This window comes from Hydractinia symbiolongicarpus, chromosome 11 (genome assembly GCF_029227915.1).
Source record: "Hydractinia symbiolongicarpus strain clone_291-10 chromosome 11, HSymV2.1, whole genome shotgun sequence".
Taxonomy (NCBI): domain Eukaryota; kingdom Metazoa; phylum Cnidaria; class Hydrozoa; order Anthoathecata; family Hydractiniidae; genus Hydractinia; species Hydractinia symbiolongicarpus.
Genome location: NC_079885.1, coordinates 8983866 through 8998880, shown reverse-complemented (window position 1 = coordinate 8998880; position 15015 = coordinate 8983866). Strand labels below are relative to the sequence as shown.

The 15015-nt window shown below is 33.7% G+C and overlaps 2 protein-coding genes across 2 annotated transcripts in view; one reads left to right on the top strand and one right to left on the bottom strand.

Annotated features, from left to right (window-relative positions):
- LOC130614801 (peptidyl-prolyl cis-trans isomerase FKBP9-like) overlaps positions 1-3948 on the top strand; it is a 33255-nt gene extending 29307 nt beyond the window's left edge. The window contains exons 2-5 of the mRNA XM_057436260.1: positions 414-535; positions 1726-2133; positions 2286-2660; positions 3576-3948. Of these exons, the coding sequence (XP_057292243.1) occupies positions 431-535; positions 1726-2133; positions 2286-2660; positions 3576-3902 (1215 nt within the window). The 5' untranslated portion in view covers positions 414-430 and the 3' untranslated portion in view covers positions 3903-3948. The remainder of the gene's footprint in view (positions 1-413; positions 536-1725; positions 2134-2285; positions 2661-3575) is intronic.
- A 3911-nt stretch (positions 3949-7859) lies between these two features.
- On the bottom strand, positions 7860-14998 carry LOC130614798 (N-acetylgalactosamine-6-sulfatase-like). The gene is made up of 14 exons (XM_057436258.1): positions 14833-14998; positions 14450-14573; positions 14105-14179; positions 13380-13482; positions 12665-12808; positions 12534-12594; positions 12314-12441; positions 11933-12069; positions 11204-11304; positions 10567-10703; positions 9775-9877; positions 9271-9392; positions 8862-8979; positions 7860-8192 (listed from the first exon to the last, which is right to left on the bottom strand). The coding sequence occupies exons 1-14, from the start codon at positions 14920-14922 to the stop codon at positions 8106-8108; spliced, it is 1530 nt and encodes a 509-aa protein (XP_057292241.1). The 5' UTR covers positions 14923-14998; the 3' UTR covers positions 7860-8105.
- Positions 14999-15015: the final 17 nt, after the last annotated feature.

The window sequence follows — 15015 nt, the reverse complement described above, 5'->3', positions numbered from 1 at the left end:
TTTTGACTTACTTTTCCCATTTACGAAAAGAATGTTGAAAGTTTTATTCCTGTTGCTAAAACAAATGTTGGATTTATTTTACATTGTGTCGCAATTGGTCGGAAAAATGTTATGAATTTTTCACTCCTAACGCAGAAATTTATAAGAACATTTCTCCTGATCTAAATATACTTGTCCTCTAACATATTAAAGTCAAATTAGGAATTATTAATCAAAAAGATAAAAAATTTGAAAAAAACCGTTTTTTTTTTTTTTGCGTCCCCAGGCCGCCTTGTATTTTGCCAATTTTTTATAGTCAGCGTTTGCCCTTTCTTAAATTCAATGGGAGTGGTAAAATTACGACCACCGCCCCTAAAATAGTAAAAACTTAAGGTACATGGACAAGTTGAAACAGAGATTGGTTATTTTTCTAGAAATTTTAATAAAAAATATGTATTCTCTACTGGTGTGTATTTCCGTGTTATTATACGTATGTGCAGAAGAATATGCTGGATATGATCCCACAGGAGGAGTGTCAGCTCAAAAGAAGTTGAAGGTGTGTATGTTTTGAAAAAAGCTTGGTGTTTGACAACTTCGTTACCAGCGCCTGTTGTCCCTTTTTTATTTTCGGACGACGAGAATGCCCTGGGGACGAGGTTATGTTTTTGAAAGGGAATTTAGCAAAGGCTAGCTCTTCCGAAGACGGGGCCTAAATTCCAACGACGGTTGTAATTAACTGATGACCGTTACAAAAACACCGGAGACACCAACCTCGTTCCCAGGGTATTTTGCCTTGTTGATAAAGCTGATAACGGCTCAGGGGCCACAAGACCCAGGGACGAGGTTGCGGAGACACTATTATCGATTATCATGACAAGTATTGTGAGCAAAAGTAAAAACACTTGTTTCAAGCAACACATGCTTATAAATTTTCTACTTTTAATGTTGAATTTACAACCACCAATTTATACGCAAATATTTGCAAGAAAAGCAGGGTCATCATATTTAAGAAAAACGAAACATGTAAGGGATCACCACAGTCCCCAGGACGTTTTTCTCTAAGTATGAGAAAGAAACAGCCCTGTGGGTGAGGTTGCCTTAATACTTTGCTAGAATTTTAATTTCAGCCACCAATTTAACTTTCCTAAAATGATAGTAAGGGAAACGAACTAGGAAAATTAACTTCAATTCCACTGAAGATAATAATAATCCCACTTTAATGCAGATTCTCTATTAACCTAAAAATGTCGCGGTGGATAGCTCATCAAAGGGTTTTGTTGGTTAGCGAAAAATTTCTATTAGTTGAAAATAAAAAATTCAACTGTTCGTGTCTTCATATTTCTCATCTACAACTCAAAATTCTTGAACATGTCTGGAATTTGCTGCTACTTATATTCATGAACGTTAAACTGATATTTTTAGACTTGCCAATGTTTACAAAGATTTGCGGGGTTTTTTCACATGTGCAAGCATTTCTGTAGGTAGAAAATATAAACAACAGACCACAGTAATCAAAGAAATCTATCCAAAAAAGATATATATATTAGCAAAAAATCTGTAATCTTCATCAACAGCCCTGCTTTTTTGCCTACACAAGTGCGCGCATGCTAACTGTTCTCAAAATGAAATCAAAGCAACTACGTCACGCGAAAAGTGATCTATATATTCCCGTCTTTTGCCATGCGGTATGTACATCACATATCTCCTAATAACTCCCTCACTAAGTAGTAACAGTTTCATTTATAGATCGTCGATACACACAAAGCGGACAGTTGCAGCATGGAAACACAAGAACACGACAAAATCCATTGGAACTACAAAGGCACGCTACTAAATGGCCATGTTTTCGATAGTGGTCAATTCTGGGCGCGACTGGGACATGGTGACGTCATCACTGGTGTTGATAAAGGGATGAGAGGGTTATGCGTGGGTGACAAAAGGCGTATGACAATACACCCGGATTGGGCGTATGGAGATCGGGGTGTACCTGGTACAATTCCACCCAAATCTGTTCTGATATTTGATGTTGAGCTCTTGAGTATCGAGAGGCCTGGCGTTGGAAAAGTGACTCTTGATGATGTCATAAAAACAAAAGGAGGAGATTCTAAGGACGATAACAAGGACGGTGGAGTGTCAAAAGAAAATAAATTAAAGGTGAGGAAAATCTTTTTTAATCATAACTTGTTCTTTTACTTTAAAGAAGGTGCACAAAAAACATGTTTACTGTCAAACTGTCGTATACGAACACGTCTTTCACGTAACATCAAAAATAACATATAAGAGCAAAATTTTGTTGTTGTTTTTAGTTAGAAGATGTATACAAGGTAGATGTTGAGAAATGCAGCATGATATCCGAAGAACACGACAAAATCCACTGGAAATATAAAGGTTTGTTATTAGACGGTCATGTATTCGATAGCGGTGAATTTACCGCAACATTGGGACATGGTGACGTCATCACTGGTGTTGATAAAGGAATGAGAGGTTTATGCGTGGGTGACAAAAGGCGTATGACAATGCATTCAGATTGGGCGTATGGAGAGCGGGGTGTACCTGGTACAATTCCACCCAATGCAGCGTTAATATTTGATGTTGAATTGCTGAGTATTCAGAAGCCAGACGGAAGAAAGGCGAATGTAGAAGAAACTATTACTCCGGTCTCTGATCAGGATAAGTTAAAGGTATGGCGAAAATCTCATCCAGCATTATAGCACGTTATTAAACATCCTTATTAAAAAATAACATCGTTCCCAGGGTCGCTTGTTATTATGGCAAACTCTGGAAATGGAATTAACATACATTTTGCATTATACCTTTAAATTCCAACATTTTTTTATTTTTTTAAAACATTTGTAGTTCTTTATATTTAAAAATATTTTTGTAAACATAAAATGCATTTAATCATCATTTAAGTGAATCTGTTAGTCTTGATAGTCTTCTTCATTATAAGTCACTAAACTTCGTAATAAAGTTTTTGCCTCCCTCAACTTTTTATAAAGGTTTTTGCTACAAAAATTGTGGCGAGCCAAGAATTTTATCGAGGCTGTAGAAATTCGCATTTCTATATATCGTTCCACTACCATCTAATTTACATCAATTTTATAGTTTTATATTTTCGTGTACTGTAAACATCCCACTGACGCTTTGATACTACGTTTCTTGACGTTTAATTCACAGACCAGAATATTTCTACTAAACTTTACAAGACAAACGACATTTAACGTTCGACATAATTCTCTTAATCTGACATTCTACCCTCTTCGTAATACCCAGCTTTTTTGACTTCTTTATTACTAAGGGGTGACTCTCAAATAAATCAAAAAGTGTACAGCAGACGCCAATCCAACCAATGCGAAGAAGAGAAGGGGTTCAATTTGTTTAAATATTTTATGCCAAACATCCATTTTTGAAGAACAGAAAATACTTCATGTGTCATCTGCATGCTATACAGGAGCGTACGCTCGTGTGATTCAGGGACAGGTGATACTTAAATATTAGAGAGAGTGGACTTACGTTTGGTTCTTTTATTTGTGTGTCACCCCTATAGGTAGGTTGGAGACAAGGTTATTCTAATTCATCGTCCGTTCTCTTTGTAGATTGAGTATTTACATTCCGAGGACTGTGAAATACGTTCACAAGAACACGACACGATTGAGTGGGAATACAAAGGTACATTCTTGAACGGTACAGAGTTTCATAGCGGCACTTTTCATGCTGTTCTTGGGACGGGCAGTGTCATCTTGGGCGTGGATAAAGGAATGAGAGGAATGTGCGTTGGTGACAAGAGACGATTAATTATACATTCTGATTGGGCGTACGGTGACACAGGGCGTCCAGGTTCCATTCCACCAAAAGCAACGTTAGTTTTTGATGTACATTTGACAAATATTAGACGAGCAGATCCTAGGAAAGCAGAATTGTAATTTATTTTTATTTGTAGCTAGTTTTTTGATAATCGGAAAAAACTAACTGTTTTTGTGTCTTATTTTCACGCCGAGCTGACTTCTACGACGCGCATTTGTACTGCGTAGATATCTACCACACACACTTTAACGACGCAGATTGCAGCCGTGATTTCGTATTTCACCAATGATATAGCCACAGCGCATTATGTTATAGAAAGAATAAAATATTATTAACAAGTCGAAATATAAAATCGAATTATAAATTATGAACAATCCATCTTTATATAAGTCAATTAAATATATTACATGTTAAATATAAGAAAAAATACAAAATATAATAAGTTGAATTAACGACGTGATCTCAAGAAAAGGGCTAGCATTCAGTCAAAAATAACAAACCTTGTCACCTCGTAACATTTCACACAAAAACTCCCAACATTATTTTTGTTCTTCAACTTTGCAGGTATAAAATGCAAATTTATTTGGCATATGTAATTATTTTTGCAATAACAAAGATCGCCATGAAAAACTTTATTCAATGACAAAATAGAAAAAATTCCTGCCTAACCTAACGCACTTTTCGGAAGTATAAAATATTTCTTCTGTATCTGATGATGAAAATACAATAGATCTTGAGATATCAATCATTGAAAATACCAATACGACTACTTCTGTCACCAGTAATGACATTGTTGCTTATAATGCAGAAACTGATAAATCAAACACTGTATTGTCAATAGGTTTTTTCCACGCCTTGTGCAGAACCAGACTTCGGATAGTTTTGTAAGTCAAGAATTCACGAGATTGGTCTAAAGGACTTTAAGGGGCTTTGAAACGGCTGATGATTTTCGATTGTAGTGACTTACACGAGAATCGAGCTAATGGCAGTGGAAATGTTTATAAACAGTGAGGATAAAAACAACAAATTAAATCATCTTCAATGTAATATTGAGTATCCAAATATAACTGAAAATGACAGAAAAGTTCCCTTCATATATTGGATATGTATTATTTATTCAATATAAGCATTTATCTTTCCTTAACTCAAGTTTTCTAATAAAATAAACTTCAAACACTTCGAACTATCCAGCTAGCTATATATTTCAAAATTTTGCATAGAAACATATAAGTTTACAAGTACATAACGGCAGTATGACTTTAAAATCTTTTCAAAGGTGTTAATTATCGTCTTAAAGCTAGTCTCTGTTAACTCGTCAAAACAAAATTTCGATTTACTGATATGTAATATATTTTACAGACCATAGCTTATTTTACCGCCAAACAGAATACTATAGAATTTTTTTCTTCTTTTAAAAATGAATAAAAGTTCCCTATATTTATTGGGTATCCATGATTTATTCGATTTACTCAAGCACTTCCATTGCTTTAACTCAAGTTTTCTAATAAAATAAACTTCAAACTTTTTGAACTAGCTGGCTAACTATATCCTTCGAAATTTTGCATAGAAAAATACAAGTTTATTGCACATAAAGCCAGTCGAAGCAACAACAGTCAATTTAAAATCTTTTTGGAGGTATTAATTACCTTCTTAAGCTAGTAAGATAGCATTTTTTAACAAATACAGCTCCCCATGTTGTCTCTGTTACCTCGTCAAAACAAACTTCCGATTTGCTAATAATTTTATCGCCGAAAAGAATACTGAAGGAATTTTTTTCTTTATTTAGAAAATAAAAATAAAAAAATTCAAAATTTATCACAAAAAATTATTATTTATAATTAGGTCCGTTTAGTACACGCCGGTACGATTATTACACGCCATTCTTTAGAAAGGGAGTGGATTGCGTTTATTAAATCATTTCGTAGTCCCTTAAATAAAGCTCTTTGAAATAGGTTCAAAGAAAAGAGCACAACATTAAGATTTATATGAGATATTTCGTTAAATACTAAGCGATGATAATTCCTTCACCAGATTCGCCAAACGGATCCCATGGTTTACAGACATGCTAAAATTTGTGAATGTACCAACATGCGAAAAGCAGGGGCGGATACAGATTTAAAAAGTCCTTAGTCAAAAGTTTTCGTGAAGCCAAAAATTTTTTGTCGCAAATGCCCCAATTATCATTTTTTTAATGTATAATTACCAGACACCTATTTCATAAGAATAGATTGAAAGAAAAAACAACAACATCTAGCTACTTTTTCATAGCAGCTGGTATTCCAAAATAATGTTTTTTGAAAACTTGAAGGGTTACATTAATAACCCATAAAAATCTTCTTTCTTCTTTCTTGCACATCACGTAATGTAGAAAACCATGGACAAACTGAATCTAACATGAAATGGGTCAAATTGAAACTTGGCTGGCATTGGTAGTAAAAATTGAAACCGCTAAACTATTTTTAGAATTATACGTAGTTGAACTTTTATTGAATCAGTACTATTTATTTTAGTTATCGGCAAACTGTTTTGTGTGGACATACTTTTTACTTTCGGTAATACAAGCTTATCGCTGCATTTATCGGTCCAAAGTGATAGCTTTGCTTGTACTTTATCACTACCAAAACCCAGTTTTAATATTTTTTACAAGTTCTTTTTTTTCATTGGAAAATGATTTACGCTTACTACTATGATTTAACAAACGTATACAGGGAACAAAATGGTTTTGTTTATAATTTTCACCTGGTCTGGATACATAACCATGCATAAGAAAACAAAGCTCTATGTCAGAAGCTATGTTTTCATCAGGGATTCGAGGTTGAACTTTGTCCGCAAACAATAACTTATAACATGTTTCACCACATTTGGGGTATGCTACATTTATATTGTGATTAATGACAGTAGAAAGGCCAAGTACGTCAAGAAGACCTGCCCATCTGCCGTTTATGCAATTATACAGAGATTCAAATTGCACTAATTCTGTAAGTGAAGAACCATGGGGGTAATCTTTATCAGATATAGCCAGGGACATATCAAATACTTGCTTGAAATTCTTAAAAAGTTGGTTATTATTTAATTGTCCTTGTTCAAAAATAGAGTATAGAAGGGGATGCGTAGAATAAACTGTATATGCGTAGAATAGACTATATATGTCACTAGTTTATGTTACAGGTTTGCTCAACTCTGTAGATTTGTATGACTTTTACCGCCTTAAGAAACACTACCGCTTAACGGACCACAGACTATATTCGTCATAATAATACGCACCATGCAAATTAAAACAGATACAACGCACAGACCCGGCTCTTCAGCACCCTGAGCCGTTGGTCCCCTATTTTATATCAACTCCCGCTCGTCGGCGCACGTTGTTTACATAAAAAGAACTTTACGCACTACTATGCCCCTCTCGATTGACATCGTCCGTTATACAGGTAGACAATTTACCTTCGTCACTTGACGTCTTTGACGTGGTATGTATCCGCTCCTGAAAAGGTCAACGTATGAGCTACAGCGTTTTCACTCAGTCAGTTGGTAATTTTAAAAACTAAAGAAGTTTCAACAACATCAAATAGCATGAAAAACAATTATTTGCAGCCAACATCTTTAACAACAACCAAAGTTATCTCGAACCCTCCCATGACAACATCAGCAAGCTCAAATGATAAACAATGAAACTACTTCTGCTGCAAGTAAGAAATTAAGAGGAACGTAATGAACGTATCAATTACGATGAAAAGTCTGAAATTTGTCAATCTTTTCTTTAAAATGTACAGACTGTTTTTGGTCAAACCATAACGTTCTCGATAAGTGTTGAAGGTCAAATTTAAAACTCTATTTTCTAACGACGTGTGCTACTAATACAATACTGTTTTGTCTATCTATACCGAGAAATATTACCCGATGTCAAAAGTAAAGAGCGAGCTTGGGAGGTCGAAACGCTGACCGAGGATCTGACTTTCTTGTTGTAACTTCTTTTAAAATTTTTTTTCGAGTAGCTAAAATTTCTAGAGTAACAAAAACCTCGTTCAATGAGTTCCCTATATTCACATTTATCCTCTAACTTCGGATAAATAAAAATATTTCTTTGACCAACTTTATTCATTCGTGTATATTTCAGGTGATTAGTACAAAATTATAATTTGCTGCAAATTATCAAAATATATATATATATATAAATATATCATTATTAACATCCAAAAAGTTGTGCATATATTAAGAATTTCGGTGTACCTGTCCTTGCCCTTTCGCAGGTCAGTAGAAACAGATCATAGAAAGTATGGTTTGTCTTAACATGGTATAATACATTCTCACAACTATCCGTTATTCTAATGATCCCAAACACATTTTGATTCATTCGATGGAGGTGCCTTTAAACATTTCCCAAGAACTTCACACCCAGGAGGAGACCAGTTCTACAAAATAAATAAAAAAATATAAAAAAAAATAATAAAAAATAGAAAGAAAACTTAAGCACCAAACTTTTAAGACACCACTAGTTCTACAAAATAAATAAAAAAAATATAAAAAAAATAATAAAAAAAGAAAAAAAGAAAACTTAAGTACCAATCTTTTAAGACACCACTAGTTCTACAAAATAAATAAAAAAAATATAAAAAAAAATAATAAAAAAAGAAAAAAAGAAAACTTAAGTACCAATCTTTTAAGACACCACTATCGGCTATTACAAACGTACTAGTCGTTATCCCGCGGAAAATCCACGGGTTTCGCCCGTCCTTTTTATACCGCATTGCGTGCTTCTCGCTATTGCGCAGCTAAGCTACCATTTTGCGTGACAGACAGACAGACAGACAGACAGACAGACAGACAGACAGACAGACAGACAGACAGACAGACGTATACGGGCATTATAATATAGACTAGTCGTTAGCCCGTGGAAAAATCCACGGGTTCGCCCGTCCTTTATAATTACACGTCGCAACAAAGTGGATAAAAAAATATCGCATTTGATATTCGTGTTTCCGTAACATCATTTTCTAACTCAGCGGGGGGTCCGCGCAGAGACAGACAGACGGAATACGGCTATTATTATAGAGATGAAATTAGTATTTCAGCTGACTTACCATAACAGCTGGATCGCAGTAATTTAAAGCTGGCTCGCCTTTTACAAGTTTCATTTTGTGATCACTTACTATTTTCTGGATAGTATTCATAGCAGTGACGTATTCACTACTGCCAAATCTGAAAACAAATTAATAACGATTGATTTTTTGCGATAGTTTTGAGATGCGACGTGGAACATTTCTAGTCCTCAAAAAATTAAACTTCCAACTATCGATGGTACGTTGTTGTTTTTGCAAACGTCAACTTTCAAAACATTTCTGGTTCAGACTATCAAAGAAAAATAGCAATTGATTGTTCATGTCAACAGGAAATAAAAAAACGTACCAAAACACCATTTGTTTTTCTGTGTTACATAAACGGGAATTTTTTCAACAAACCAAACCATCAATTTTTTTTTGCTAAACTTACTTTAATGGAAACTTCTCCTCAGGATCACGTCCTAAGTGAAAGATGACAGGATCTGTGGTACGGTTGACAAGTTGATGAGTGGTGACATTATCCACGTTTTCACCAGGACAGAAATTGACACCCTAAAAAATGTTGCTCAAATGATTGGCTGACAATACTATTTAAAGTGCTGTTTTGATGATATTGTTTTAACGGTCAAAGCTTTCTAATTTTTCCTAAATATCGTTAATTTTCCTAATTTTTGACTCGCACTAAAAAGCCTCGGTTTCAAGCAGAGGTCGATTAGAACACAATTAGGAAACCTGTTTTATCAAGTTTTTTGTTTGTTGCATGAATCTAAAAATTTAACATAATATTAAGTTTAAAGTGAGGACTTCAGACAGACAGATTACTTAGTTAAAAAGTTTGAATTATTTTACAAATTTTCTGACTCTGTGATACATATTTATTGATTTATTAATTAATGGCTACCTACAGTTATCTTTACGTTTAGGTTAATTTTACCTCATCAAATAATTGTAGTGAGTTTGTCCATGTCCACAGATGAGCCTTATAAAATCCATCACGTACAGCCATAAGTTCATTGCCACGATAGTGGAATAACGGCCTAAAAATATTCCATTATAATTTTAAGATCTCGAAATATATTTAGTGAATAAAAAACATAGTTTTACCACCACAGGCAAAACCATGCGAACAATAAACCTCATCGACCCAAACTTTGTTGGTCTTAAGTGATAAAATTAGGGCTGACAAAAAATTTGGGACAGTTTATGTCTAAAATTCTATTTTACCAAAAGTGATTTCATCTTTATATCTATAACAAAAATTGCAAATTTCATGACAGTTTTTGACCTCAATGAAATTGTTACGATGGTAAATATTAGTCATATCAGTACCACTATTTGTAAGAAATCATGGCTAACTTGGTCACTCACAACAACTCATTCAATATAATCAAGAAGACGACTCTCCACATTAAACCCGCACTAAAAACCATATCGCAGGCAATTGAAAAATTAAATACGCTTTGAATTTGGTCAGAAAAAAAATAATCATACTCTATGTGCGTTTCCTACTAAATCTTAGCCTTAACTGTTCTGGTGTGTTCTATCAGAAAGAGTGGTTTGGGGGTTATAGCAAGTTCCTGTACACATATGCACCTTACAAGCCTGAGAAAAATGTGTCTAAATAATTGGAGTAGATCAATACTGATTTTGATAACTATCAAGGTCAGTATGATTAATGATTAACAATATTAATATATGGACATTTTTCTGTTAAGTTGTCAGTTACCTGTTTATTTTTATGTCACGTGTCATGGTACCAAGTAAGCTGATTCCATCAATCACACGATCTGATGGTGCATCTACATGCGCCAGTTCCAAAGCAGTAGTGAACAAGTCCATTAGTGAACTTGGTTGGTTGGTGTTCTAAAAAAATAGTCCATAAACAATAAAACCAAGGAGAAAGTTTTACTGCTGACATAACCAGTTGCTTTACTTTTGTAAATTTCTTAAATTATCTGTTCTTGTAACATAGCAGAACTAACAACGCCACAAAGTCATATTGTCCTGAGCAATGCAACATAAATAGCAAAAGATATAAGCAACTGTTTAGAGTTGTTTAGGGTAAGAATATTTTCCGGCAACAGCGAGAGGGTAACTTTAATTTTTTACTTTTTTAACGAAAAAGCCCCTTTTTAATTTTTCTTATAGTTGCTAAAACTGGTTTAAAAATTTACCATCCCAACACTAATTGCTTGTTTGATCCAATCCAAACTGATATAAAAACATGGCCACAATTGTAAATTTTTTTATTTTGATTTTTAAATTGAGTATACACAGCTTGTCTTATCTCTTAAAACATATGTTTTATAGTAAATCCTAAATACATTTGCACAGTTAAATTTTTGAAAGACATGTGCGCATACCTGTCCTGGTTTAATACGAGTTGGCCACCATGCTATGGCTGGCACTCTCACACCACCTTCGAATGTTGTTTCTTTACCACATAAAAAGGGAGAATTCTTTCCTACAATAAATTACATAGCAATATACACCACAACATACGTGTCAACATATACCACAGCATATGTCACAAAATATACCGCAGTATACATCGCAACATACACAACAACAAATGCCCCAAGATATACCACAACATATGTTATAACATATACCAATACACCAATACATCGCCACATATTTTGTTGCATTTTACTGCCTTAAACACCCCTTAAACCCCAAAATGCATAGTGTTTGTAAGTATTTCTAAATCCCTTATAAAAATTTGATAAAAAATCAGGTAAAAAACGTTTTTTAAGTAACGAGTAAGTTTAACTACTCCTACATAAAAAATAATAAAAAAAAATAATAAAATAGAAAAACAAAAAAAAATTAACCAATCACCAATTTTATTTTGGAAATCTCTTTTCGTCAGTATTACACTCGTCAATATTATGGTACAGGGGCCAATTGGTTATGGGCTTCGTTTCGTAACCACGTGTTTCAGTTCACAACGCGATTGGGAAATGGAAACGCAATATCGGTGTATACCTATGTATACATTCAGCACACATGACTCACATTGACGACAGTGTTTCTAAAACTGAGGAAGTTGTCCTGTATAAACCTTCGAAAAAAAAAAAAAATGAACCAACCTTGATTAGGCCTGAATAATTCTCCACCATTATCAGACGAAAAGACGACGAGTGTATTGTTAGCAATTTTTTGATCATGCAAGAAATTTAAAATGGTAGCAACACTGTCATCTATCTCACGAAGTGCATCTCCATATCTACAAAAACAACAACAAAAGAATTAACAATCAAAACAAAAACATGAACAACAAGGATTAACATAAAGAAACGGAAGTGAAAATACGAAGATGATATCATCAAATAACAAACATCAACAACAACAACAACAACAACAACAACGACAACATCAACAATAACAACAACAACCACGACAACAGCCGCGCCAACGACAAAAACAACGACGAAGATGACACAACAAAGCGAAAAGCTTACACACATTACCTGCCACGTTGACTAGTTCCATAAAAATTCTTCGAAGCATACACAGGAAAATGTGTTGCATCAATTGCCCAATACAGAAAAAATGGATTTTCATTTTCAATTTCGGTTTTCATGAAGTCCATTGCTGCCTACATATCAAGAATTCTCTGCTCATTGTTTTCAGAAAAAATAAGTTTATAAAGAACGTCGATGTATAAGCTAATAAAAAGAGTTACGCTACCTGTGTGTAATGTTGAGTCATATTCGATAATCCATTTTTGATTTTAAATTCTTCGTAATATCTAAAAAATAAGCTGCAGTAGAAATATAACGCGAATTAGAAAGCAAACTAAAGTAATTTAATCTGTATACCTTCCTACCATATGATTATTCTTGTATACTGGAATATTTGGTGTTTTTTGGTCATCATATGGACCAAAATGACAATTAGGTGAACCAAAGAATTCATCGAAGCCGTGGTTTAACGGTAGAAATTGCTTCTGGTGTCCAAGATGCCTGTTGAAAACAAATTTCACTACAGTACTAAAATCGTCAACATGCTCCCACTAGTTTTGCCACAGTTTTTTTAACATGAAAGTAAAAAAAATCAGCTTTTAACAACAACATGTATAGAAGTGGACAAATAAATACAATAAGAACTTAGATATCTAGCTAATGTAACCAGGCCCTAACAAACAAAACACGATTGTTCAATCAAATTAAAGGCCCAAAAAAAAAATTTCTTTAGCCTGGTTTGTTTAAAAAAATACCATCTGATATGTTCACGCACTTTTATTATTTAACTAGTCGTTAACCCGTGAAAAAATCCACGGGGTTACCCGTCCTTTATATGTCGCATTTCCTGTTTCCGTAACAGGACGCGCCTTTCGCGGACACACAGACAGACGACGGCTATCATTAAAGAGACATTTTTTTTGGCAGCTTTAATATAGAATCGTAAAAGATTGCATTAAAATATTTTGTCATTTACAAGAAGTGTTTCATACTAAGGTCGTTCAAGCTGTATGTGTGCTATCCTTTTATACTTAAAAAAAGTTCCTGCTAAAAATATGATTTCATGTCATACCATTTTCCAATAATTTTACTTTTGTAGCCTGCTTTACTTAGAAGTTTTGGAAGAAGAATTTCTCCATCTGATATCCCACCAACTATCTCTTGAGGTGTGTATGCTAAAAAAAATGTGTTTCAGTTACTCCAAGTTAAAATAAAATCAGTTGACACAACACACCCTTTATAAATATTTTATGTCAAATTCTCAGTGAGGCCACGTTTCCAAGAGAGTTTCACTTATTACTTCATTTCACTCCATGTGAAGTGAAGTCCTAAACCGAAGTAACATGTTTACAATTCCTACACATGCACTTTACCCGAAATTCACTGTTTATGTGATATTTTTACACCCACAGTAAAATTTCACTTCTGTCGAATAGACCAAGTAAAACTCTGAGGAAATGAGTTTTACTTCAGAGGTGCAAAATGTAAACAATCCAAAGTTTCTCATTGGAGATAGAAGGGATTTCACTTAAATCAGACAAGTGAATCTCATGTAAATGTGGTCCAAGTAAAACCAATAACTTAAAAAACCAATACAGCCGAAACCTAATGTTTATAATATTCGGTATTGACAAAACTTCAGAGTTTCAGAATTATGGGAAATCAGGGTAGATTGCATATAAAAAAATTTATTCATTTTTTCCCTTATCAGTCTCAACTCCTTTTACCTCCCTTGATGCCCCCTTAAAAAAAAGAAATTGACACAATATTGTGGTTACACCCTTGCACACATCATACCATTTCGAGCTTGTGCATTTGTTGTGTAAAATCCGTTTCGAATTGGTAATCTTCCAGTTAGCAACGCTGCTCTAGCTGAAATGAAGAAAAAAGGAAATTGCTGAAATATAAATCACTTGAAATCAGGGTGATCAACCAATAAAATTCAGTGATTTTTCAAAAACTTGTTATCCTTCTGAATTTTGGTGCAAATTGAAGAGATTTAATAACGTCGTTTCAATATAAATTCTAGCATAGCAGAAATTTAATTTTTCGAGATTTTTTTTCGAGAAATATTTCATAAATTTTTCAAGCAAATACCTGTCAGACTTTTTTTTCTACTTTTTAGTTAATTTAAAATCTTACATGGTGAGCATAACGGGTTTGCTGAGTAAAAATCTGTAAACAGAATTCCATCTGCGGCCATCTTATCAATGTTGGGAGTGTCTTTCGCAGGATTTCCAAAACAACCTAAATCACCCCAACCAACCTGAACGAGAAATCATTCTATCTATCTAGAGTAACAGCTATTCCCTGGAAGATAAAAACATAAAAAAAGTCTTAAAGTTGCTAGTTATATTCATTTTTGTTTTCAAATCAAATGGCAGATATTCTTTTTAAATTTAAATTTCAAATATATTATTTTAGGACAAGAAATTAAATTTGTTAATTTTAAACCAATAACAACAAAGGTCAACAGCAATCAAAAACAACAACAACAACAACAAAATTGTAATCAAAACACTTACGTCATCCATCAACATGTAAATAATATTTGTCTTTTCTCCATTTATACATTCCAACAAAATAAGAAGAATTATTTGACGCAGCAGAAACATAATCCCGAAACAGCAAGTATGACTTAAAATAAATATTTATTTGGTATATGTGCTAAAATTTCAAAAATTAAAATAAGTAAATCAAGTAAATGT

What these genes read in the sequence shown, in the direction of transcription:
- LOC130614798 (XM_057436258.1), bottom strand. Translation starts at nt 14,922, where the DNA reads ATGTTTCTGCTGCGTCAAATAATTCTTCTTATTTTGTTGGAATGTATA. An exon ending in TTTACATGTTGATGGATGAC is followed by an intron (nt 14,574 to 14,832) that starts GTAAGTGTTTTG and finishes TTTCTCGTTCAG; the next exon opens with GTTGGTTGGGGTGATTTAGG. An exon ending in CGTGACATAAAAATAAACAG is followed by an intron (nt 9,878 to 10,566) that starts GTAACTGACAAC and finishes GAATATTTTTAG; the next exon opens with GCCGTTATTCCACTATCGTG.